The 24,507-nt window shown below is 46.2% G+C and overlaps 1 protein-coding gene across 1 annotated transcript in view; it reads left to right on the top strand.

Moving 5' to 3' along the window:
- Window positions 1-24,507, top strand: part of LOC121543902 (serine/threonine-protein kinase ULK4-like) — a 142,450-nt gene that overhangs the window by 115,066 nt on the left and 2,877 nt on the right. The window contains 1 exon segment of the mRNA XM_045225985.1: window positions 3,119-3,289. Within this exon segment, the coding sequence (XP_045081920.1) occupies window positions 3,119-3,289 (171 nt within the window).

The raw sequence follows: 24,507 nt of genomic DNA, 5'->3' as shown, positions 1-24,507 counted from the left end.
TGCCTGCCAGCCAGCCAGCCAGCCAGCCAGCCAGCCAGCCAGCCAGCCAGCCAGCCACGTGTATGCATGTGTGAGTGAGTAAATTCATTCTGGGGAGGGGCAGTATGTTATGTCATGATGGGGGCAGAACTCTGAGGACAGCACTGCTACACGTCAGTCCACTTGTTGCTCCCCTCTCCTCTTTCAGCCCACTTCAATACCTTTTGATTTCATGCATTGGATTCATTGCATTTGATTTCTTATCCTTCTTTAGATGCATCTACTACCACTGTTGAGTAAACAGGACATTGATGTAAAGCCTGCTGAGCAGGTGTTAACTCTTGTCTGTTTTGACTTGGGATTGGCATCTGAACAATACTATCAGCACAAGACTGCACAGTGAGACTAAAGAGCCTTTCAGTGGTGGGTTTGGCTTGAGCAGGGAGTTTAGAATGCTGGGCATTTTGGGAGAGACCTGGGGGCGGGCTCTTTCTGGATCATTGTTTGGGATTCCGGCATTCGGCCCGTGCTGAGTGGCGGCCGGCGTACAAAAGAGGGGCAGGATTAGGCCCTCTCTGCGCCCCTGCCACCTCAGCCCCATGGGACTGAGGCTGAGTGGAAGAGGGCAGCAACGGATCAGCGGTGAAAGGAGCCTAAACCCCAAGTGATTACGCCCCTAGCTTTTAGCTTTTACTGAAGTAGAGGACTGGGTGGGGACTGGAGGGAGAAGCCCTGAGCTGAGCTGGGTTTCATTGCTAGGTCACAGTGATGTGATGGGTTCCTATAGAAGGGCCATTGCTTATAACCCAAAGTGTCTCTCTCTCTTGATGAAGCTTCAAAGATCCCTAGCCTAGCCCCCTAGCATGGCCCCCTACCCTAGCCCCCTAACCTAGCCCCTTAGCCTAACCCCCTAGCTCCCTAGCCTAGCCCCCTAGCCTAGCCCCCTACCCTAGCCCCCTAGCCTAGCTCCCTAGCCCAGCCTCCTAGCCTAGCCCCCTAGCCTAGCTCCCTAGCATGGCCCCCTACCCTAGCCCCCTACCCTGGCCCCCTTGCCTAGCCCCCTAGCCGCTAATGTCCACAGCAGGCAGTCTCATCAGGGCAGGGCCACTATACCTAGCCTGGTCCCACATCTGTTTGTTTTGTATAGCCAATTCGTATGTTTTGTTATTAGCAAACAATGACCATAGGAGATAGCTATACAGCATAACCAGACATGGTACCAGGCTACTATTATACCTAGTTGCACAGAGAGAGTCCTCCCATGGATGGTTCCTCAGTCAGTCAGTACTGTTTGACACAGAAATACAGAAACGGAACAGAAACTATGGAACTGCCTATCACAGTAACCCCCCCATACTTACCTTCAGCACAGACTGCGTTATTTTTATCAGTCTCAGGTTACATTATAAATCTCCTTCCAGAGACGTCATCATGGCTCTGATTTGGCACCAGTATCGGCAGAGCTGTCCATGGAATAGCAGCATGGCATTGGTAATGTCCCAAAAGGCTCCCTGTTCCCTTTATAGTGCACTACTTTGTAGTGCACTGATTACCCCCTTTTTTCTCCCCAATTTCGATCTTGTCTCATCGCTGCAACTCCCCAACGGGCTCGGGAGGCGAAGGTCGAGTCATGCGTCCTCCAAAACATGACCCACCAAACCGCGCTTCTTAACACCCGCCCGCTTAACCCGTAAGCCAGCCGCACCAATATGTCGGAGGAAACACTGTTCACCTGACGACCGAGGTCAGCCTGCAGGCGCCCGGCCCGCCACAAGGAGTCGCTAGAGCGCAATGAGCCAAGTAAAGCCCCCCTCCACCGGCCAAACCCTCCCCTAACCCGGACGACGCTGGGCCAATTGTGCGCCGCCCTATGGGACTCCCGATCACGGCCGGTTGTGATACAGCCTGGGATCGAACCCGGGTCTGTAATGACGCCTCTAGCACTGCGATGCAGTGCCATAGACCGCTACGCAGTGCACTGTTTTTGACCAGGGACCATAGGGAATAGGGTGCCATGTGGGATGGAGACATTCAGTGCAGAGCATAAAGAATTGGAATGGAAGAGGGAAGGGCAGACGAGACAGCTGAGTTAATGGAGATTTCTCCCACAGATTGAGATGTCACTCATCCCTGCCATGGCAGCCTGTCACTATCCGAGGCATCTGACACCTTCACTGTCAAGGTGTTGGCAACATGAAGAGAAGGGAAATAAAGAGATGCTGACCAGGAAATTATGGAGGAACCAAATCCAGTTTGAGACCAGATTGAACCAAAGAAATGCAGTGAAAATGAAAGCGGGATGTTGATCACCTCTTGGAATGGTTCCTTTCTGGACTCTTCTGATGGAGGCTGTTCCTCACAACCTTGTGTCGTTATGGTCCGGTTGTATACTGATTGTAAAATAATGTTTTTAGACAGCTTTTTAGTGACCAGAAAAATAAGTATTTAATGGTTCAGATCTGGTTCTCTGAGGTCTCTACAACCAGAATATGATGTCATTATAGCGTCCCATACCAACGTTTAACCTGCTGGTGGCTAGGCTGTAGTTAGCCTGCTGGTCGCTAGGCTGTAGTTAGCCTGCTGGTCGCTAGGCTGTAGTTAGCCTGCTGGTCGCTAGGCTGTAGTTAGCCTGCTGGTGGCTAGGCTGTAGTTAGCCTGCTGGTGGCTAGGCTGTAGTTAGCCTGCTGGTGACTAGGCTGTAGTTAGCCTGCTGTTCGCTAAGCTGTAGTTAGCCTGCTGGTGGCTAGGCTGTAGTTAGCCTGCTGGTGACTAGGCTGTAGTTTGTCAGGAAGTGGTTTGGAGATTACGCACAGGACCAGGTGATGATGAGTCAGTCTAATCACATCACAGTGGTTTACATTGTGTTATCTCATTACAGGTGTATGAGTCAAGGTTGACATTTCCCTAAGAGCAGAAACCAAACTGAGAACAACAAGCACTATATAGGTACAGTAGAGCTGAATAGAACAGTTGTATAAAAGCGGTAACCAGAAATAACACTACTGGTCTTTTGTTGTGTAGATCCTAAGTATTGCAGAAAGCTATCCCAGATGAGCACCCCATTCCTGGAAAACGTTTGGTAGCACCGGCACACCTAAATAATATTTTGTTGTCTTTGTGTGTGTTCGCTGTACTGTAGCTGCCGTGTGGGGATGTGGAGGTGTATGAGGAGACCAGTCAGTGTCTATCCCTACTGATGCAGCTGTATGGAGGGGACAGCCCCCTGAACCTCCAGAGCCTCAGCCACGCGCTGCAGCTCCAGACCCAGCCTAAACAACACAGACTACTGCTCCGCATCATCAAACGCCTGGTGAGTAGAGAACCCTCCCACCTAGAGCACTCATGACAGCTTAAGATACTACTGTGTAGTAGTAGTAGTAGTAGTAGTAGTAGTCTTGTGTTACCATACTTCCTAGACTTGTTCATCAATCAGAGGAAGCCTGCAAGCCGAAGGCTATAGCAGCAGTAGCAGTAGTAGTAGAAAACATGAGTTTTGCAGCAGCATAATCATCATCCATAACCACATCCCAAAATGTTTTCTTCCTCCGTACTCTTATGATGTGCACATATGAGTTTCACCCATCTTTTCCCACTGACTGCAGTGTGTTGGTTTCATTTTGGCACAATACTGTAATCATTTACCAGCAGCAGCAACTAGGCCTGGCACAATTACAGAATAGCCTTGTAAATGACGGTTATGGATGAAGACCGTCATGAAAATAAAATAACCGTCATAACCGCTTTTAAAAAGTATTATTGTAATTTTAATTGTTTGGGGGTGTGTGGAACGAACAGCTGACTGGAGACGGGACGGCCGGGCATTCGTGCGGTTGAGTCCGTTTCTGATGTAACATGGACTCTACAGTAACATAGTCACTACAACGTGATGAAACTTTGTTGCTCCTTGCTGAAACAAGCCAGATGTTGTAGCAAACGAGTCTTCAGTTGCCTAAGCAACGCCCCCTCCCTGCAGCAGCAGCACATGCAGTCAGGTGAGTAGTTTAAAAAAAAGTTAAAGTCTTTATTTTTTTTAAACGGTTATTACATTTACATTTACATTTTAGTCATTTAGCAGACGCTCTTATCCAGAGCGACTTACAGTTAGTGAGTGCATACATTTTTCATACTGGCCCCCCGTGGGAATCGAACCCACAACCCTGGCGTTGCAAACGCCATGCTCTACCAACTGAGCTACAGGAGGCTACGGTGACTGCAGTCATTTTGCTGACCAATAACCGTCATCCAGAATTCCATGAGCTTCACAGCCCTAGCAGCAACTCTGTTGTTTTGTTGAAGAGAAAAGTGAGATGATGAAGTAATGTGTTTCTCACCTTCCCTGTGCCGTGATGTGGTGGTCCTCTGAAAATACTTCTACAATCAGCAGCCTTTTATAGAACACTGCTGTCAGAGGTGTCAGCAGCACTTCAAAAGAGAGAGTGAAAGAGAGATTAAAGGAAGAGAGATACAGTTTGTGTGTGTGTGTGTGCATGTGTGTGTGTGAGCGTGCATTTGTGCACACGCTTGGTGTGTGTGTGCGTGTGTGCGCACGTTTGTGTGTGTGTTCCAAATTGAAAGTTATTCTCTACTGGATAGGTCGGGTGGCTGGGGGCCACGAACCGTACTATTGTTCCAGTGTTTGTGGTGGGGAGTGATTCAGCGCTGGCCTGGAGGAATGGGAGGGCAGCTGACCTCAAGGCTGCCTTGTTGTGTGTCTCTCTCTCTCCCTGGGGTGGGAAATCGGGGGGTCTATCCATTCCAAAAGAACTCCTGTGAAGAAAAAAGTTAGAAATATGGGAAGTAAAACTGTGCAGCAGCCACAGTTACAGTGATTGGGCTTTAGGAATGTCATCACTTCACTCAATGTTTTCTGCTTTAATTTATACATTATTTGATATTGTGGTCTGGGTGTATGTTTAGGCTTTTTGATATGTCTCAAATGTGCCTCCAACCTGACTGATGACCAAACGTAATGAATAAGAAAACCATGAGACATTGCTTTTTGATATCAGTATGAAAGCAATTAGTTGGGAAATGGGAGATTTTCAAAGGAGCCTCTGGCCAGGAAGAAAGAGAGTGATGTTTGATATTAGGTTTGTTGCCAAGCAACTCCCAACCTTTACATTTCAACTGAAGCTCTGCTAAGGACATTGTTAAGGGAAACCGTCCAAGGGTAAATGCTCTGGCAAAAATTGGTGTATAGGGTGCCATTTGGGATTCACACATATTGTTGACTGGTCTGTGTCTATATTATCTGTGGTAGTGATTGTATTGGGGAGGAGAGGTAAGGTAGGCAGCAGAAGACAGGTAACTGGAAGAGGAGGAGTGAAGGGTCTGTCTGAGTGACAGAGGAGAAAGAGGAGAAGTCATTTTGTGGCGAGTGCCCCTTCACCTCATTACTGTTTCAACCAACCTGGTCTCTCTCCTTTTCTCTTTCACTTTTACCCCCCTCTCCTTCCTTCCTTCCTTCCTTCCTTCCTTCCTTCCTTCCTTCCTTCCTTCCTTCCTTCCTTCCTTCCTTCCTTCCTTCCTTCCTTCCTTCCTTCCTTCCTTCCTTCCTTCTCTCTCTCTCTCTCTCTCTCTCTCTCTCTCTCTCTCTCTCTCTCTCTCTCTCTCTCTCTCTCTCTCTCTCTCTCTCTCTCCTCTCTCTCTCTCTCTCTCTCTCTCTCTCTCTCTCTCTCTCTCTCTCTCATTGATGTTGTGTGGTTTCTCACCTCTCAGCCTGTTGCCTTCCACAGCAGGACTCCCTAGGGCTCTAGACCAGACCTCCTCTCTCTGCCTCCTCTCTGTTCTCACCTCACCATCCACTTCATATAGCAGTAATACCACTGGATCTCCTTACCTTACACTCTTAGAAAAAAGGGTTCCAAAGGGGTTCCTCGGCTGTCCCCATAGGAGAACCCTTTTTGGTTCCAGGTAGGACCCTTTACGGTTCCAGGTAGAACCCTCTGTGGAAAGGGTTCTACATGGAACCCAAAAGGGTTCTACCTGGAACCAAAAAGGAATCTTCAAAGGGTTTTCCTATGGGGACAGCCGAAGAACCCTTTTAGGTTCTAGATAACACAATTTTTTCTAAGAGTGTAGGGAGCCATCATATTCGATTGAGTCGCTGATGAAATGTAATGCTCATTTGTGGAGCTGTCTGTGGGTCATTATTTCAGTAAATAATAACCCAGAAATACAGCCGGTATGATGCATTTTGCATCAAATGATGCATTTGCCGGCTGTATTTATGTATTTTGAAAGTTTTGAAAGCTGACATGCAAAACATTTTGGGACTATATCAACAATGGACTAATGAAACAAATACCAAAATATAGTTTTTGGGTGGAGTTTTCCTTTAAGTGCCTGCAGGGCAGTTATGGGTTTTTTCTTTTCTTAGTTGGACTGCTTGTGTATTCAGGCTGCATTCTGCAGGACATGGTGCTTGTGTATTAAAGATTCAGGCTGCATTCTGCAGGACATGATCCTTGATTGCTTCATTCAGGTTTGATTCATTTCCTGACAAAGTGAGTAATCACCTGTATGGAAATACCTGCCATGCTGCACTATACAATTTACAACACAAAACACTCAGGCCAAACCCAATATATATATATATTTAAAACATGTTATATTGCTGTATCTTATGCCTTAAAGCTATCTCATTCTCATGTATCCAGTCCAAGTTAAGGCAGGTTAAAATAACACCTTGTAGTTTTAATGCAGCAGTATTATCGATTTGGTGAACTGAAGCTGTCAGTAAACTTTTCTAACATTTTGAGCCAATATGAATAATGGTACTTAAAGTATGCAAGGCGCATGAAACATTTATTTTACATTATACCAGTAGATATGCTTACATTTCAATTTAGTCTTTCCAAATAAACATCAACTAATCTAGCCTGCTCTTTGTGGTGGAAAATTGCAAAACAATATTCATCTCACTATGGTGATGTGTAACAAAACAAGTCTCTAATTTATTATAAAATGCAAGCTTTATTTCACTATGTTATGGATAACTTAATCCCAAAGATTTAGGCAAAGACTATTTAAGGTATAATAGAAAAATATTTAATACAAGCAGCTGTGAGGGAGATCTGTCTCTGATTTCCAGTCAGGGAAGAACTCACTAGGGAGATGGTTGCAGGTCCCTCATATAGAGGGATGATAATACAATCATATTGTTACACAACAGTTATTTTATACAAGCAACAGTTCCAGAACACAATGGCATTTTGTTAGTGTGCAGACATAACAGGAGTCTGTGAAATGCATAACATCACAGTTCCAACACAGAACAGAGCATAAACCTTGAAAAGTTACAACAGCTCACCCCAAATTCTGTCACCAAAACAGTTGTCTAACACATTTCAATTCATTTCTTCACTGAGTTCTAGGTTACCCTATTACAGATAAACCTTGCACCTGGCTCTATCTGACTTTAACAAGGGGCCCCAGGGCTAATTTATCATCAGACATGTTACTATACTCTGCGCTGCTCTCTCGCTGCTCTCCCGCTCAATGAAAGGTTATTAACAATTTACAGGCCGTAGTCTCTGGACGCTCCTCTCGTTCCGTAAAGACGGATCCATCCGAGGTCTTCTCCTGCTATCTGCTTTTTTTCTCTCTCTCCTAATGAGCTGCAGTGTGTTCTTAGCATTGTGAATCAAATATCACACTTCTCCCCCTAAAATAAAGGCTTGGCCTTGCTACTCCACCACTGCTGCTTTGTCTTGGATGGCACAGCAGTGAGTCTGTCTGTGTAAGTAACTGTAACATCGGAATATGGGGATGCAACAGTGTTGGTATGGTAGTATAGTTATAGCAATTATTGTGCTTCCTCAACTGGAATCAAACCAGACATTTGTTGTGATTCAATGTTTGTCTTGTAGGTAAGCTGCTTTTTTAAATGTGTAGATAGCTGTACTGCTGTATGGACAGATTCATATTAAGTCCCTTGGTCTAACGCCTGCTCTGTGTGGTCTTAAGCTCTCCTCCCAATCCTTTCTTCCTATGGAGAAGAGTGGGAGGATGTATAGACCCTCTAATCTGTGGAGAAACTCTTAACAGATTGTGTTTCATCATTCCCTGGTTTCCTGGCAAGTCATTTAAAATGTATATCTGGGCTCACCAATGTGTTGTTCACTAAATCCCTCCTTTTTTCTCTTTAATGGTCTGATCATGGGGCTGAGCTGGAATTACACACACACACACACACACACACGCACACACACACATACACACTGGAATTACCATTAACACTAGAGCTTAATTAGCCTTGTTAGTCCTTAGGATGCAGAATCAGAGATGGGCTGTCATTAGGGTGGCAGGCATTGTTGTTGTTGTTATTGTTGTTGTTGTTGTTGTTGTTGTTTGGGCTGAGTCGGGATTTGACGCCTGAGATCACCTGCCCTGGTGGGCATAAGGGAGAAAGAGCCTGGCTGCTTTGACCCCCTTTGTGTTCAATTAAAAAGTGCTGTGATGAAAGTGCACCGTAGTGAATGAAGTGGAGGCCTATGCAGTGGCAGTGTGTGTTCTTCTGCCCTGTGTTCATCTGAACATGTGAATGTGCATTTGTGGGGTTTGTCCTTGAATGTAGGCTAGATCAGTGAGCATATGCATCTGTGGCAGTTTAAAACCTTGTGCAATGAAAGATGGGTGTGGGACGTCAAGAATGCAAGGTTTGGACCAACACCACCCTATCTGCACCAGTCTTGGCGTTCATCAAGGGTTGGACCAACAGGCCCTATCTGCACCAGTCTTGGTGTTCATCAAGTTTTGGACCAACACCACCCTATCTGCACCAGTCTTGGTGTTCATCAAGGTTTGGACCAACACCGCCCTATCTGCACCAGTCTTGGTGTTCATCAAGGTTTAGACAACACCACCCTATCTGCACCAGTCTTGGTGTTCATCAAGGTTTGGACCAACACCACCCTATCTGCACCAGTCTTGGTGTTCATCAAGGTTTGGACCAACACCACCCTATCTGCACCACTCTTGGTGTTCATCAAGTTTTGGACCAACACCACCCTATCTGCACCAGTCTTGGTGTTCATCAAGGTTTGGACCAACACCACCCTATCTGCACCAGTCTTGGTGTTCATCAAGGTTTGGACCAACACCACCTTATCTGCACCAGTCTTGGTGTTCGTCAAGGTTTAGACAACACCACCCTATCTGCGCCAGTCTTGGTGTTCATCAAGGTCTGGAACACCACCACCCTATCTGCACCAGTCTTGGTGTTCATCAAGGTTTAGACCAACACCACCCTATCAGCACCACTCTTGGTGTTCATCAAGGTCTGGAACACCACCACCCTATCTGCACCAGTCTTGGTGTTCATCAAGGTTTATACCAACACCACCCTATCTGCATCAGTCTTGGTGTTCATCAAAGTTTGGACCAACACGACCCTATCTGCACCAGTCTTGGTGTTCATCAAGGTTTAGACCAACATCACCCTATCTGCACCAGTCTTGGTGTTCATCAAGGTTTGGACCAACACCACCCTATCTGCACCAGTCTTGGTGTTCATCAAGGTTTAGACAACACCACCCTATCTGCACCAGTCTTGGTGTTCATCAAGGTTTGGACCAACACCACCCTATCTGCACCAGTCTTGGTGTTCATCAAGTTTTGGACCAACACCACCCTATCTGCACCAGTCTTGGTGTTCATCAAGGTTTGGACCAACACCACCCTATCTGCACCAGTCTTGGTGTTCATCAAGTTTTGGACCAACACCACCCTATCTGCACCAGTCTTGGTGTTCATCAAGGTTTGGACCAACACTACCCTATCTGCACCAGTCTTGGTGTTCATCAAGGTTTGGACCAACACCACCCTATCTGCACCAGTCTTGGTGTTCATCAAGGTTTAGACAACACCACCCTATCTGCACCAGTCTTGGTGTTCATCAAGGTCTGGAACACCACCACCCTATCTGCACCAGTCTTGCTGTTCATCAAGGTTTGGACCAACACCACCCTATCTGCACCAGTCTTGGTGTTCATCAAGGTTTAGACATCACCACCCTATCTGCACCAGTCTTGGTGTTCATCAAGTTTTGGACCAACACCACCCTATCTGCACCAGTCTTGCTGTTCATCTCAAAAGTGTGAAATTAGTTTGGGCTTGACTCTGCTTTAGAGATGGCAGATGTACATGATTTTAACAGGGGTTGGGGATAGGCAGTGGAGGCTCCATTGGAGTGGACAGACCGGAGGATAGGCAGTGGAGGCTCCATTGGAGTGGACAGACCGGAGGATAGTCAGTGGAGGCTCCTTCGGAGTGGACAGACCGGAGGATAGGCAGTGGAGGCTCCATTGGAGTGGACAGACCGGAGGATAGTCAGTGGAGGCTCCTTCGGAGTGGACAGACCGGAGGATAGTCAGTGGAGGCTCCATTGGTGTGGACAGACCAGAGGATAGTCAGCACTGTTGGGTGTATTTAGTGTATTGGGTGCTGCGTATTATATGGCGAGCTGAGCTCTCTGGGTGTGTCCTAAATGGCACCCTATTCACTATGGGCCCCGGTCAAAAGTAGTGAACTGTATAGGGAATAGGGTTCCATTTGGGACGTAACCTCTCCTCTCTCTCCTATTGATTCATGTCTGTCTGTCCCTGTCCTAATTAGTACACAGGCACTTCATCCACCTGGGTGTTAATGGAGTTAAGTGACCTGGCCTTATTCAGTTGGCCTCCCCTCCTGTACACACACACACACACACACACACACACACACAACCTCCACCTACCCACCCCCACCCCCTGCCTGTATCCGGGACAACGCACTACTCTGAATGCGTCGTACGTTACGGGTAGAATTTAATCAGCGACCCTTTCTAGTCTGGACAGAGTAACTAACGTTAGCCTCCCCGCTTCAATGACATCATGTGTGCCACAGGGGTGATACTTCTGTTACGCTGGCTCTATATTTGACACCTCTATCTGGATATAATTCACCCTCCCCTACCAGTTGAGTTGACTGTACGTCATAGATTATGATTCTCACCTGTTCTATTCTTAACTGATCATCTTCTCTGTGAAATGTAGACACAAAATGTAGGATTTTATTTTTTCTTCTCCACCATGCATGAACAGCCTCACCTGGCAGGGGAATTTGATAATTAAAAGTAGAAGGTTGCTCTAGCCAGAGACTACACCGTAAAGACTGAGGGCTTATTTCCACTGTGGTCCTCTGGAAAGAAACCAGAGTTGATTATTTGTTTTCCAGAATCGACCGCTAGCTAGCGGTGATGTCCTCTTTCTAATCCTAGTTCCTGCAGTCTGAATCCTCTGTCTGTCCTTCCTGGAGGAATTGGTCCTGGATATATTCCACCTCCCTCCCTCCCTCTCTCTCAGTCCCTGGTTCCAGATGTTACATCCTGACTCCTGTGACCCTGGGATGCTGCTAGCTGCTTCTCTTCTCTCTCTTCTCTTTCAGCCATCTTGTGTCTAGTCAGGCCTAGTGGGAGCTCCCAGGACAGAGACATAGGCTGCGTCCCAAATGGCTTCCCTATTCCCTATATAGTGCACTACTTTTGACCAGGGCCCGTAGGGGATATATAAGGGATAGGGTGCCATTTGGGATGCAGATAGATAGAGGGACCGAGGCTAGGAGGCGGGTCAGTCGCTCCCCATATTGAGCCGATGAATAATTCAGAACAGGGACAGTCCACTAGTGTAGCAGACAGTATGAACCCTCTCTCTGGAGACACACCATTGGTGCTCATTAAGTCCTGTGGATGGACTGGACTAGAGTCTTCTTCTGGTTTGCTCTTTCTACCTCCCTCCATTCCTCTCTCTCTCTCTCTCTCTCTCTCTCTCTCTCTCTCTCTCTCTCTCTCTCTCTCTCTCTCTCTCTCTCTCTCTCTCTCTATCTCTCACTCTTCCTCTCTCACACACATCATCTCTCTGTCACTCTTTCTCTCTCTCTCCATGACTGAGACAACAATGGGTCTGTTCTCTAGCTGGCAGTGGAACTGAGAGGTTATGGACCCAGGTATTGTGCCTCGGGGCAGTGGTCAGAGTTCACAATAAGGGATTTGCACAGCAGACTTTCATGGGCACCATGAACTTGCATTCATTTTGTCTACAGTGATGTAAAATGGAGGATACAATATTGTGCTTCCACATCTGCATTGCTTGCTGTTTGGGGTTTTAGGCTGGGTTTCTGTATAGCACTTTGTGACATCTGCTGATGTAAAAAGGGCTTTATAAATACATTTGATTGATTTATTAGGAGTTTATACAGAGTTATAGGCCTAGCCATCACCCACTTCACAAAAATAACTGTTCAAATATAAAATGCATCGATTCCAAAGTAGGTTCTTCATTAGTGACTGTTTTGTCCGTTTGGTCATTTTAGTCATAATTGCATTTGATTCGTTCGCACTTCTACAATTCTACATGGAGATTTATATCGATGAATAAATGGAAGTTTACTGCTCCCTCTGACGCGTTACTTCTTGAGAGTAGATGGATGCCCGAGCAGTTCAGTTTGGCTCAGTTCTGCTGCCAGGCAGCTGCTAGTTTGTATGCCACCCTGCTCTCTCTGTCACTGCCACACATTCAACTGTTTTCACTTCCCCTGGCCGTATCTCCTTTACTATCTTCATTTCACCCTGCCATTATGGTTGGGACAGCCACTGATTTTTTATTAACTTTGATTTAATCAGCCCAAATGAGACCAAGGGCCTCATTTTCAATGATGCCCTGAGACAATAACTATAACAAGTTACATTACATTAGAACATCACTTACATCACAGCCATCATAAACAAGTTATTAAATCAATCAATTGAAACAATTGGGCTGAATCGTTACAGCATTGTGTCTGTGTGCCAACAGAATCCTGTCAACAAGCCCATTCTCTCTCTGTTATCGCCCTGAGAATCTGCTTTAATGTCCCAACTGCAGCTCCTTATCAGAGGGAACAAGCTGACAGAGAACAGACGACCTTGCGGTCGGCCTAGGCCAGGTAATGAAGGGATTTTGGTGTCGGTGGATGTGTCCCAAATGGCACAATATTCCCTATATAGTTCACTACTTTTGGACCCTGGTCCTATTGGCCCTGGTCTAAAGTAGTGCACTGTGTAGGGAATAGGGTGCCCTTTGGGACATAGCCACTGTCTGGTACTGTAATACACAGTATTACCCATCACACTGAAAACCAACAGGTCTGCTCCACATGAAATCACTATGACGACTATGGGGTTTAACTAGACATACTACTGCTCATGCTCCCAGGTGATTTGATTAATAATAACGTTTCCACCCTTAGGTCTTCATCAGACATTTAACTAGACACAGACATATGGTGGTGGTTAAACAACTTTGCTGTGCTGCTGATGTACTGGGTGACTTGTGTGCTGGTCTGTGTTGGCATGGTGGTGCCAGGCCCAAGCAGACAGACAGGAGGACAGCCAGGCAGGCAGCGCAGAGAGACAGGAGCCTGGGGTTGTTTCATGGGCCTCGCTGAGCAAAGAGAGACAAGTAGAACAGATGGGGTGTGTGTGTGTGTGTGTGTGTGTGTGTGTGTGTGTGTGTGTGTGTGTGTGTGTGTGTGTGTGTGTGTGTGTGTGTGCGTGTGCGTGTGCGTGTCCACGGCTCAGCCCCCAGCTCTCCCTGGGAGATGGAGTGGGATGATAGGTCCTGCTCCATTAGTCTGGACACTGAGGAACACTGGGAGAGCCAGGAGTCAGGGCTGATTGAGGGCTGGGGGCCGAGAGGCTGTGGCAGGGACACACACACACACACAGCCACACACACACTCAGGGCTGGGGGCCGAGGGCTGTGGCATGCCACTGTGAATGGATGAGCAGCAGAGCTAAATACTGCCCCGAGCTCCTCACTGAGTGACAGCCCGTTGGCAGCGATGCCACTGGAAGATGTATAGCAGTTTGGCATTGACTTCTAGGGAGGGAGCCAGTCTTTGCTGGGTCATATTTCTTCAGCTATTTACTGGAAGAGCTGCCCAGGTATTGACTTGGCAGGAAGGGAAGACGCCCGTGCAGGGAAGTTTAGTATTCTTACTGCTGTATTGTATTGTGTAAGTTTAGTATTGTTAGGTTTTTCATCTGCATGCAGTTTTTGTAGGGATGTTGAGGTTTTTCTATATGATCAATATCATTCCTCTCCAGGCTGTAGTTTATGATCTCACATCAAATCTACTGCAGCCCCTCTCTCTCTTTCTCTGTTCTGCTGGCCAGTACTGGGTTGGGTTGACAGAGAATTGTAGTATCAGCCTCTCTCTTTCTCTGTGCTCCCTCGCTCTCATTGACTATGCATGTTGCACATCATCCATTTTTCCAATCTTTCCAAAATAACACAGAGGGCTCATTTACACCTGAGTGAGCCGTTGACAATGGGTGCTCAATCTGGCCCTTAGAGAACAGAGTGCTACAGAGCCTTCTCATCTTCCCCAGCACCCTCCCTGCAACAAAGAGCTGCTTAATTAGCATGCATTCATTTCACTGCTGTACCCATCTAATGCACAACCACTTTTGTCGGCGCCTCATCAAAGAAATGGCTAATTACCTTATAATGTCAGAAATGGCGGCCGAGCGACACGCCTTTCAAAAAGCAATTCAAAGAAGACAGAGAACAGGAGATAGGAGAGTGGTCAGGTTTGTGTCAAGGGAGAAAAGGTTTGTTTGGGGTTAGATCAGGGGTGTCAAACATACGGCCCATGGTTTGAGTAAAAAATAAAACATGTATAGTACCAGTCAAAAGTTTGGACACACCTACTCATTCACACCTACTTTTTCTTTATTTTTACTATTTTCTACATTGTAGAATAATAGTGAAGACATCAAAACTATGAAATAACACATATGGAATCATGTAGTAACCAAAAAAGTGTTAAACAAATCAAAATGTATTTTAAATTTGAGATTCTTTATAGTGCGCGACATAGGTGGCTCTGGTCAAAAGTAATGCACTATATAGGGAATAGGGTGCCATTTTGGATGCACACAAGGCCCATCTTGGACCACCAAGGATGTCCAATTGAACAATAATACACACTTTTATTTTGTTATCAGATATTTTACTGAAATTGTTTAAATTATAACCAACCTGTTGTTGCATTGAGGCTATAAGAAACCTTAGGCCTATGTTTATTTGTCAGTACCTGTGGTCTAGCTAACTGACAATTTTATTTTGTTGCTAAATATTTAGATTTCATGAATTCACTAAGAAATGTCCCCAATTATTGTCATGTTTCTTTGATTTCTATTATTTTGCCTACAAACCTTCTCCCTTTATCTGCAACTTCTGGTCACCATTCAAGTGGATGTCACACATTCATTCAATGGTGTCGAACTAAGGAAAAATGGGTTGCTCTTGGCCTTGGCATTTTGTTGTTAAAATAAATTGAGGTTATCTCTTGCCAAGACCCTCTTATCATTTCTAATCTACACAATAGCCATCCCCAGTACTGCAGACTGGAGCTGGGCTTGTGTCTGCTGCCTGTGGCCTGACTGCACTTCACTTGTTGGTAAACAGCCTCATGAATGTCAGGGGATGCTTCCCAAATGGCACCCTATTCCCTTTATAGTGCACTACTTTTTTTATTTCTTTTTTTTAAGGGTGCATTTTGGGACACAGCCCCAGAGAGTTAATGAAATGTCATCAGGCCTTTAGCTGCAGCAAAACCGTTTCAACAAAACACTTTCCATTTGACAGGCCACATGAAGACACACCACAACTATCCAGCCCTGTTTGTGTGTTTTACAAGGTAGGGAAATCAAACATGTTTTGATCTTTTCAATCAAATCAAATTATAGTGAAGACATGTGGGTTGCCACTACCCTGCACCCCAACACCCTCTGAGTCCTCATAAAGATAGATGGGTTGTGTCTAGCCAATTAGATAAGTGGGAAGTAGGAAGTGAGTGTGTAGTACAGTTCACGTCCTGTATTCTGAATAAGTTAAGTCAGGGCTTTATTTGGCTCATTTGGGCCAAACCTGGTCATTACCGTCTCGGCCATGGTCACAGACAGTCCTCTGGGTCTGTAGTCTGACGGAGGCTGAGGAGCACCACTAGTTATTAGCATGCCTAACAAATGTTTTATCCCCTAGCCCACTCTGCCCTTGCCTTCTGAATTCATTTAATCTGAAAACGGCTTCAATATTCATTTGACGACTTGGAACACTAATTGAATTGAGGTTACAAAAGGGCCTCAGAAAAGAAGGAAACTTCCAGTAATTGGATGTTCCGGGCGTGTTTGAGTTCTGATTCATTTGCCTCCATCTCTTTCTCTCTCTCTCTCTCTCGCTCTCTCTCTCTGTAGTGTCTGTGTGTGTCAGACACTGTGATCTAAGCTGAGGCAGGGGGGACTATGGTAGAGAGCAGCAGAGCCTGACCTGTACCTCTCCCTTCTCTGCAGCTCAACACACTGATCTCAACAGTCAGTCAGGGACCACAGAACAGAGAGAGAGAGACAGGCCACACTGATGCTCCTCAGACCATCTGAGGTCATATGTGTGTTCATCAAACTGAATTTATACCATGAACACACAAGGTACATGAGTTTCTGTGTGAGTGCTATTGTGACCGAGCGGGGTTCTAACCCAGGTCTCCTGCCTCTGGGAGCTAACACAAGTCTTCAGGTGACAGGCAAGGTTACTCATCATGCGAACCCAATCTGCTAAATTCCACCCAGATTAAAGAGCAGCACCAGAGAGGATCTCACTTTAATCTGCTGGGGGAAAATAAAGCAAAACACTTGTGTTTCTTATCCAGTCAAGCGCAGGGGGCCTTAAATCTACAGATAACAACACTGGATAGAGCAAATCATCTTCATGAAAGGATTATCATTTTCATATCGATGAGAGAGAGAGAGCGAGAGATTATATCCAATGCAGTGGTTGGAAAACACATTCCGGGCGTGCAGTGTCAGATTGATTGGGTTCAAGTCAAAATCCTCTCATCTTTGCCCCCTCATCACTTCCTAGTGGGTCATGCACTCCTCTTGTGCACATGAGTTTTAAAAAGTAGATCCCCTCAGACTGTATCTGTGAATGGGTTCTACTAATATCTTCACAACCATGTTAATTCACACTGTAATTACAAGGACTAGGGTTTACCATCCCATGTCAGCACTTTGATGTGCCAGACTGAGTTTGCATATTAAACATTCTGAAGAATCCACTTGTTTGTGGAGATGGGGGAGAGAGGGGAGGAGGAGGGAAATAGGAGGGTTGGGTTGTTGTTTTGCTCAAATGTTTATCTCGCTCTGAGCTAGCAAAAGGCTAGCCCCGACTTAGGGGAGGCTGTGGTCCAAAGCGGCTTAACCCAGATATACAGTACATCAGATTTATGCAGTTTGGTCAGTTTATCTTATAACCTGTTAGTATGGAGTCAGGATTCAGGACAGCAGAGCCACCCACCACATAACTATCTCTCTCTCTCTCTCTCTCTCTCTCTCTCTCTCTCCCATGTTCTCTCTCCTCTCTCTCTTTCTCTCTGTCGCCTGTTCTCTCTCTCCCTCCTGTTCTCTCTCTCTCCCATGTTCTCTCTCCTCCAATGGCGATTTTAGCATGTAAATCTTGGTGGGGCAAACAAAGATTTTTTATGTGGGATGCATGCCAGCAAAGCCACTACACAACACTAAACAATACATTCATTGCACTATAACGGTGACAAACGGTGCCTACAAACTGTTAGGGCCTTCATGAAGCTGTCCCAACACCTTACCACTGCTACACCTGGCTATCATCGGAGCCTTGTCTGGCAGCGAAACAGTTCATTCAGCCTCACTGTCTTTAAAAAAAACATAGCTGAAATGGCTGACTTGCTTAAACAAATGTGGTTTCTACTGACAATTGAGATGTACAAACAATTGCATAAGGGGACGACAAGCAGATAAGAGGCAATCCGTAATTTCGATTAAGACATTAATGAGTGAGCTAGGACAGACGTAGTCAATATAACTATTTGTTCAGCACTTTTGAATTGTACAGTGACAGAATTCAGAACGTTCTTACAGTATTCTCCCTGTACACCAAGTCAGAACTGTAGGATAAATAAAGGGGGCATATAAGCAGACAATGAAAGCTCTTACAATATTCGATGATTACATTTCTCTAAAACAGGTTATAGGCTACAGTATGAAAATGTATGCACTCACTATAACTGTAAGTCGCTCTGGATAAGAGCGTCTGCTAAATGACTAAAATGTAAATGTAATGTGCACCACCAAGTCAGAACATTAGGCGAAATGAAGAGGGAAAAATATACCAAATTATTAGAGTGAGGCACATGGGCTACTAACAGCTTACTACACAACATACACTTAGTATTACTTTCTTAGCTACAGTATACATATCTCCCTGGCATATTACAGCATTTATGCAGCAGCATACAATACATTTTTGGACTCACCTTGTTGTGCTGTGCTTCACTTGGCGCGGCGGTCCTTCATGGGCAAATTTTGTCATCAAACTTTGTCATCAAAGTCTGGCATTCTCTGGATTTATGGTGCTTTCAAGACAACTGGGAACTTGGAAAAAAACAAGATCGAATTATGATGACGTCAGTGATCTTCCGGTCGTAGCTCTAGAAAGAGGCCAGAGTTCCCGATTTACAATTACGAGTTGGATGACCGTTCAAAACGTATTTTCCCAGTCGGAGCTCATTTTCCCCCGAGTTCCCAGTTGTCTTGAACTCACTGGTCAGATCTCGCAGTTCCTGAGTAACAGTTGTTTTGAGCGCGGCACAAATCATGCTTCATTGACAGCATGGCCAATGTTGAATGTTTATCATTTTAAGCTTGGAAAATATACCCTTAATCCCAGACTTGGGAGCACACAGCCACTCCACTGAATAGCAGGCTAGTGATTGCATTGCAATGCTTGCAGTTAGCCACTGATTCCTTCCAAACCACTCATTGTTGAATTTGCGATTTCCAATTTGTTGTGTAATGTTTATGTCCAATGGCCGATGAGCACCGATACATTTTATCTATAGTTTCACTTCATTATTTCTCAAAGATGACTGCTAGCTAAGATTTTGAAAGTATGATGTTGATATGATTAGTCCAATCAAAGCTACTGTGGATATAATGTGATTTGACGTCATTTTATCTGTGGCCAATGACCTTGAGCCTTCTTGGTGGGCACTTCTAATGTAACTCTAAGGCAGCACCCAAGGGGCTTGAATTTTCTAGCTCTACCCTTAGACTTGGCGGTGACATAGTGTCCCCATGAGTGACAGAACACTGAGCCAATCACAGCGCAACTACAGAACATTACCAACCCCTACGCGCCGTATTTTCTGCTGGCTGCCCCACCACCACAGAAAGCACTGAGCTAGGCTGAAACACCTGCATTTTGGAGCTGCCTTACTCAAGAAAGCAAAAAAGAGACCATGTTTGTATGCGGCTTTATTAACTCAATGATATTTTTTTAATTTTTTACATTGTTTGCAAACTGATATGTGACACTATCAATGGCAAAATAACATGCAAAACAGGCAAGCCAACACCTTTTTTTTAGCTAAAAATGTGCTCTCCTCTTTATCTTTCTCTCTCCCATGTTCTCTCCTCTCTCTCTTTCTCTCTCCCATGTTCTCTCCGCTCTCTCTCTCTCTCCCATGTTCTCTCTCTCTCCCAAGTTCTCTCTCTCTCCCATGTTCTCTCTCTCTCCCATGTTCTCTCCTCTCTCTTTCTCTCGCTCCCATGTTCTATCTTTCTCTTTCTCTCTCCCATGTTCTATCTATCTATTTCTCTCTCTCCCATGTTCTCTCTCTCTCCCATGGTCTCTCTCTCCCATGTTCTCTTTCTACTATGTTCTCTCTCTCCCATGTTCTCTCTCCCTCCCATGTTCTCTCTCTCCCATGTTCTCTCTCTCCCATGTTCTCTCTCATGTTCTCTCTCTCTCCCATGTTCTCTCTCCCACCCATGTTCTCTCCCTCCCATGTTCTCTCTCTCCCATGTTCTCTTTCTCTCCCATGTTCTCTCTCTCTCCCATGTTCTCTCTCTCTAATGTTCTCTCTCCCTCCCATGTTCCATCTCCCCATGTTCTCTCTTTCTCTCTCTCCCATGTTCTCTCTCTCTCCCATGTTCTCTCTCTCTCATGTTCTCTCTCCCTCCCATGTTCCCTCTCCCCATGTTCTCTCTTTCTCTCTCTCCCATGTTCTCTCTCTCTCCCATGGTCTCTCTCTCTCCCATGTTCTCTCTCTCTCCCATGTTCTCTCTCCCTCCCATGTTCTCTCCCTCCCGTGTTCTCTCTCTCCCATGTTCTCTCTCTCTCCCATGTTCTCTCTCCCATGTTCTCTCTCTCTCCCATGTTCCCTCTCTCCCATGTTCTCTCTCTCTCCCATGTTCCCTCTCCCCATGTTCTCTCTTTCTCTCTCTCCCATGTTCTCTCTCTCTCCCATGTTCTCTCTCTCCCATGTTCTCTTTCTAATATGTTCTCTCTCTCCCATGTTCTCTCTCTCTCTACCATGTTCTCTCTCTACTATGTAATCTCTCTACTATGTTCTCTCTCTACTATGTTCTCTCTCCCATGTTCTCTCTCTCCATGTTCTCTCTCTCCCATGTTCTCTCTCTCTCCCATGTTCCCTCTCTCCCATGTTCCCTCTCTCCCATGTTCTTTCCCTCCCATGTTCCCTCTCTCCCATGTTCCCTCTCCCCATGTTCCCTCTCTCCCATGTTCTCTCTCTCTCCCATGTTCTCTCTCTATCCCATGTTCCCTCTCCCCATGTTCTCTCTCTTTTTCTCTCTCTCCCATGTTCTCTCTCTCTCCCATGGTCTCTCTCTCCCATGTTCTCTTTCTACTATGTTCTCTCTCTACCATGTTCTCTCTCATATGTTCTCTCTCTCTCCCATGTTCTCTCCCTCCCATGTTCTCTCTCTCTCTCTCCCATGTTCTCTCTCGCTCCCATGTTCTCTCTCTCCCATGTTCTCTATCTCTCCCATGTTCTCTCTCCCCATGTTCTCTCTCTCCCATGTTCCCTCTCCCCATGTTCTCTTTTTCTCTCTCTCCCATGTTCTCTCTCTCCCATGCTCTTGCTCTCTCCCATTGACTCTCTCTCCCATGTTCCCTATCTCCCATGTTCCCTCTCTCCCATGCTCTCTCTCTCTCCCATGTTCTCTTTCTACTATGTTCTTTCTCTCTCTACCATGTTCTCTCTCTACTATGTTCTCTCTCTACTATGTTCTCTCTCTCCCATGTTCTCTCTCTCTCCCATGTTCTCTCTCTATCCCATGTTCCCTCTCCCCATGTTCTCTCTCTTTTTCTCTCTCTCCCATGTTCTCTCTCTCTCCCATGGTCTCTCTCTCCCATGTTCTCTTTCTACTATGTTCTCTCTCTACCATGTTCTCTCTCTCCCATGTTCTCTCTCTCTCTCCCATGTTCTCTCTCCCATGTTCTCTCTCCCTCCCATGTTCTCTCTCTCCCATGTTCTCTATCTCTCCCATGTTCTCTCTCCCCCATGTTCTCTCTCTCCCATGTTCCCTCTCCCCATGTTCTCTTTTTCTCTTTCTCCCATGTTCTCTCTCTCCCATGCTCTTGCTCTCTCCCATTGACTCTCTCTCCCATGTTCCCTCTCTCCCATGCTCTCTCTCCCTCCTATTGACTCTCTCTCCCATGCTCTCTCTCCCATGTTCTCTCTCTCCCATGTTCTCTCTCCCTCCCATGTTCTCTCTCTCCCATGTTCTCTCTCCCTCCCATGTTCTCTCTCTCCCATGTTCTCTCTGTCTCCCTTTGACTCTCCCTCCCATGTTCCCTCTCTCCCATGTTATCTCTCTCCCATGTTCCCTCTCACCATGTTCTCTTTTTCTCTCTCTCCCATGTTCTCTCTCTCTCCATGCTCTCTCTCTCCCTCCCATTGACTCTCTCTCCCATGTTCTCTCTCTCCCATGTTCTCTCTCTCTCCCATGTTCTCTCTCCCTCCCATGTTCTCTCTCTCCCATGCTCTTGCTCTCTCCCATTGATTCTCTCCCATGTTCCCTATCTCCCATGTTCCCTCTCTCCCATGCTCTCTCTCTCTCCCATGGTCTCTCTCTCCCATGTTCTCTTTCTACTATGTTCTTTCTCTCTCTACCATGTTCTCTCTCTACTATGTTCTCTCTCTACTATGTTCTCTCTCTCCCATGTTCTCTCTCTCATGTTCTCTCTCCCTCCCATGTTCTCTCTCTCCCATGTTCTCTCTCCCTCCCATGTCTCTTGCTCCCATGTTCTCTCTCTCTCTCTCCCATGTTCCCCCTCTCCCATGTTCCCTCTCTCCCATGTTCTCTCCCTCCCATGTTCCCTCTCTCTCATGTTCCCTCTCCCCATGTTCTCTCTCTCCCATGTTCTCTCTCTCTCCCATGTTCTCTCTCTCTCTCCCATGTTCTCTATCTCCCATGTTCCCTCTCTCTCCCATGTTCCCTCTCCCCATGTTCTCTCTCTCTCCCATATTCTCTCTCTCTCCCATGTTCTCTCTCTCTAACATGGTCTCTTTCTACTATGTTCTCTCTCCCATGTTCTCTCCCTCACATGTTCTCTCTCCCATGTTCTCTCTCTCTCCCATGTTCTCTCTATCCCATGTTCTCTCTCTCCCATGTTCTCTCTCTCCCATGTTCTCTCTCCCTCCCATGTTCTCTCTCTCTCTCTCTCCCATGTTCTCTCTCTCTACCATGTTCTCTCTTCCTTCCATGTTCTCTCTCTCTCTGTCCCATGTTATCTCTCTCTCTCCCATGTTCTCTCTCTCCCATGTTTTCTCTCTTTCCCATGTTCTCTCTCTCTATTTTCTCTTTATCTCCATCTCTATCTACTTATGGCTCTCCCTGTCCAGGACAGACACACACACGGATCGGAAGAAAGCCACAGCAACGTAAACATACTCAGGCTCAGATGAGGACCATATTTATTGTCAGGTGATTAGAAGTTGTCCCTGCTGTGACTGTCTGCTATTTTAAGCCTCCATCTCTCCAATTTGTCTGCTGCACGGCACGCAACCAACTTTCTCCCACGTTTGTGCAGCGCTGACAACTGTAGCCAAGCATAGTTCTTCAGTGACTCGCTTAGTCTGACAGTGTTTAATAGCATGCAAAGGAAAGGTATGCTGCTTTCTAATGCAGCCTTGTTACCCAGCCAGGATCTTTCAGGAAAAGGGGATTGTGTCGTCTACTAGCCACCTACTGGTAATAATATAGTCTTCTTGGATAGTGTTCTCAGTGTGCATACTAAGAATAGGACCAGGGAAGAAGAGGGAACCTGGAAATGCTAGCCTATTTCTTATTGCATTATGAAATCCGTAGTATTGTTGTGGAGAATAGCATGGGGTTGTAGGCAACTGGGGTATTATAGCATTATTACAGCGGATAGAATTAGGGGACGAGGGAGCAGCTCAGGAGAATTAGGGAAAGTCTCTCCTCTGAGGTACATAACCCTGTTGCCTGGCAACGGGCGGTACTTTGCTGGCGGAGAGCGGAAGGAGCCGGCGATGTCACAGGAGATTACAATGAAAATCTATTTGCAGCTTCATAAACTCTGCAGCGTAATTACCCCCGCTAGTTGGCTTAGTCCTCCAGATGCATTAAACACGAATGCCTTGTCATCACCTTTCCATCCCACTAAAAGAGCAGCTCACATACAGGGCCACGAGGACCACTGACAACTCAATGACTCACCCTCTAGGCAGCACCTCTCTGGGTTGAGATGGTCTGAGAGAGAAGGTATCAAGAAAGACCAGATCATTGCCCTGAACTGAAGTAGCGTTGAAACAGAGAAGTGGGATCCAGGACTTTTCTCACCCAGAGGATTGGAAAGTGAGAAGTCGGCTTGGGGGTCAGGTTGCTGGCGGGCTGTGTCCATTGCAGCTAAGACCGCCCTCAAGCAAAGTTTGCGGCAGATTCTAATATGTGCTCATCCTTAATCCCAAACCTATCTCCCCTCTTTGACCCTGCTGTGTTTGAAGCTGTGAAGCGATGGAGCCTTGCGTCCCAGTCTCCCAGACTGCATCACTCACCTCACCTGGTGGCCCAGTTCAGGTTGACAGGTAGAGAGAGACTAGAGACCCTGGCTGCCTTGGTCGGAGAAGCTCCATTGTCAGAGAGATGGTACTGAAATCCCCCCTGGCCCTGGCTCCATAACCCCTGTACCAGGTTACACTCCCTCTCAGCCCCCTTTGTCTCTGCCTGCATGCCTGGGCTCAGGCTTTACACACTAAGCTGGAGATCACAGGCAGAAACACTAAACCCTCTCTCTCTCCTTTCTCTCCTGTCAAGTGGGAAACAGTCCTTGGCTGCCTTGTCTCCCTCACCTCTCTCTGTTCCTGAGCTGGACTAAGTAGATGTTATTACATGCAAAAGGCTCTTGTTGTAATGAGGCACCTGCTCCAGATATAAATCACCATAGGGGCAGCTCTTTGTCGCCCTGCTGCTGTTGATTTTCCAATGTAACGTCAGACGTCTACTCTAGCTAACTCCTGTAGCTAACTCCTGTGAACCAGACCTGGGTTCAGATAGGATTTGTTTTCTTTCAAATACTTTAGCGGAGCTTGATTGAGCTTGCCTGGCGCAATGGAACCAATGGAATAGTACCAAAAGTTTTC

The sequence above is a fragment of the Coregonus clupeaformis genome, chromosome 17 (genome assembly GCF_020615455.1).
Source record: "Coregonus clupeaformis isolate EN_2021a chromosome 17, ASM2061545v1, whole genome shotgun sequence".
NCBI lineage: Eukaryota > Metazoa > Chordata > Actinopteri > Salmoniformes > Salmonidae > Coregonus > Coregonus clupeaformis.
The sequence above is the reverse complement of the archived record's forward strand: the minus strand, read 5'-3'. Positions and strand labels throughout refer to the sequence as shown.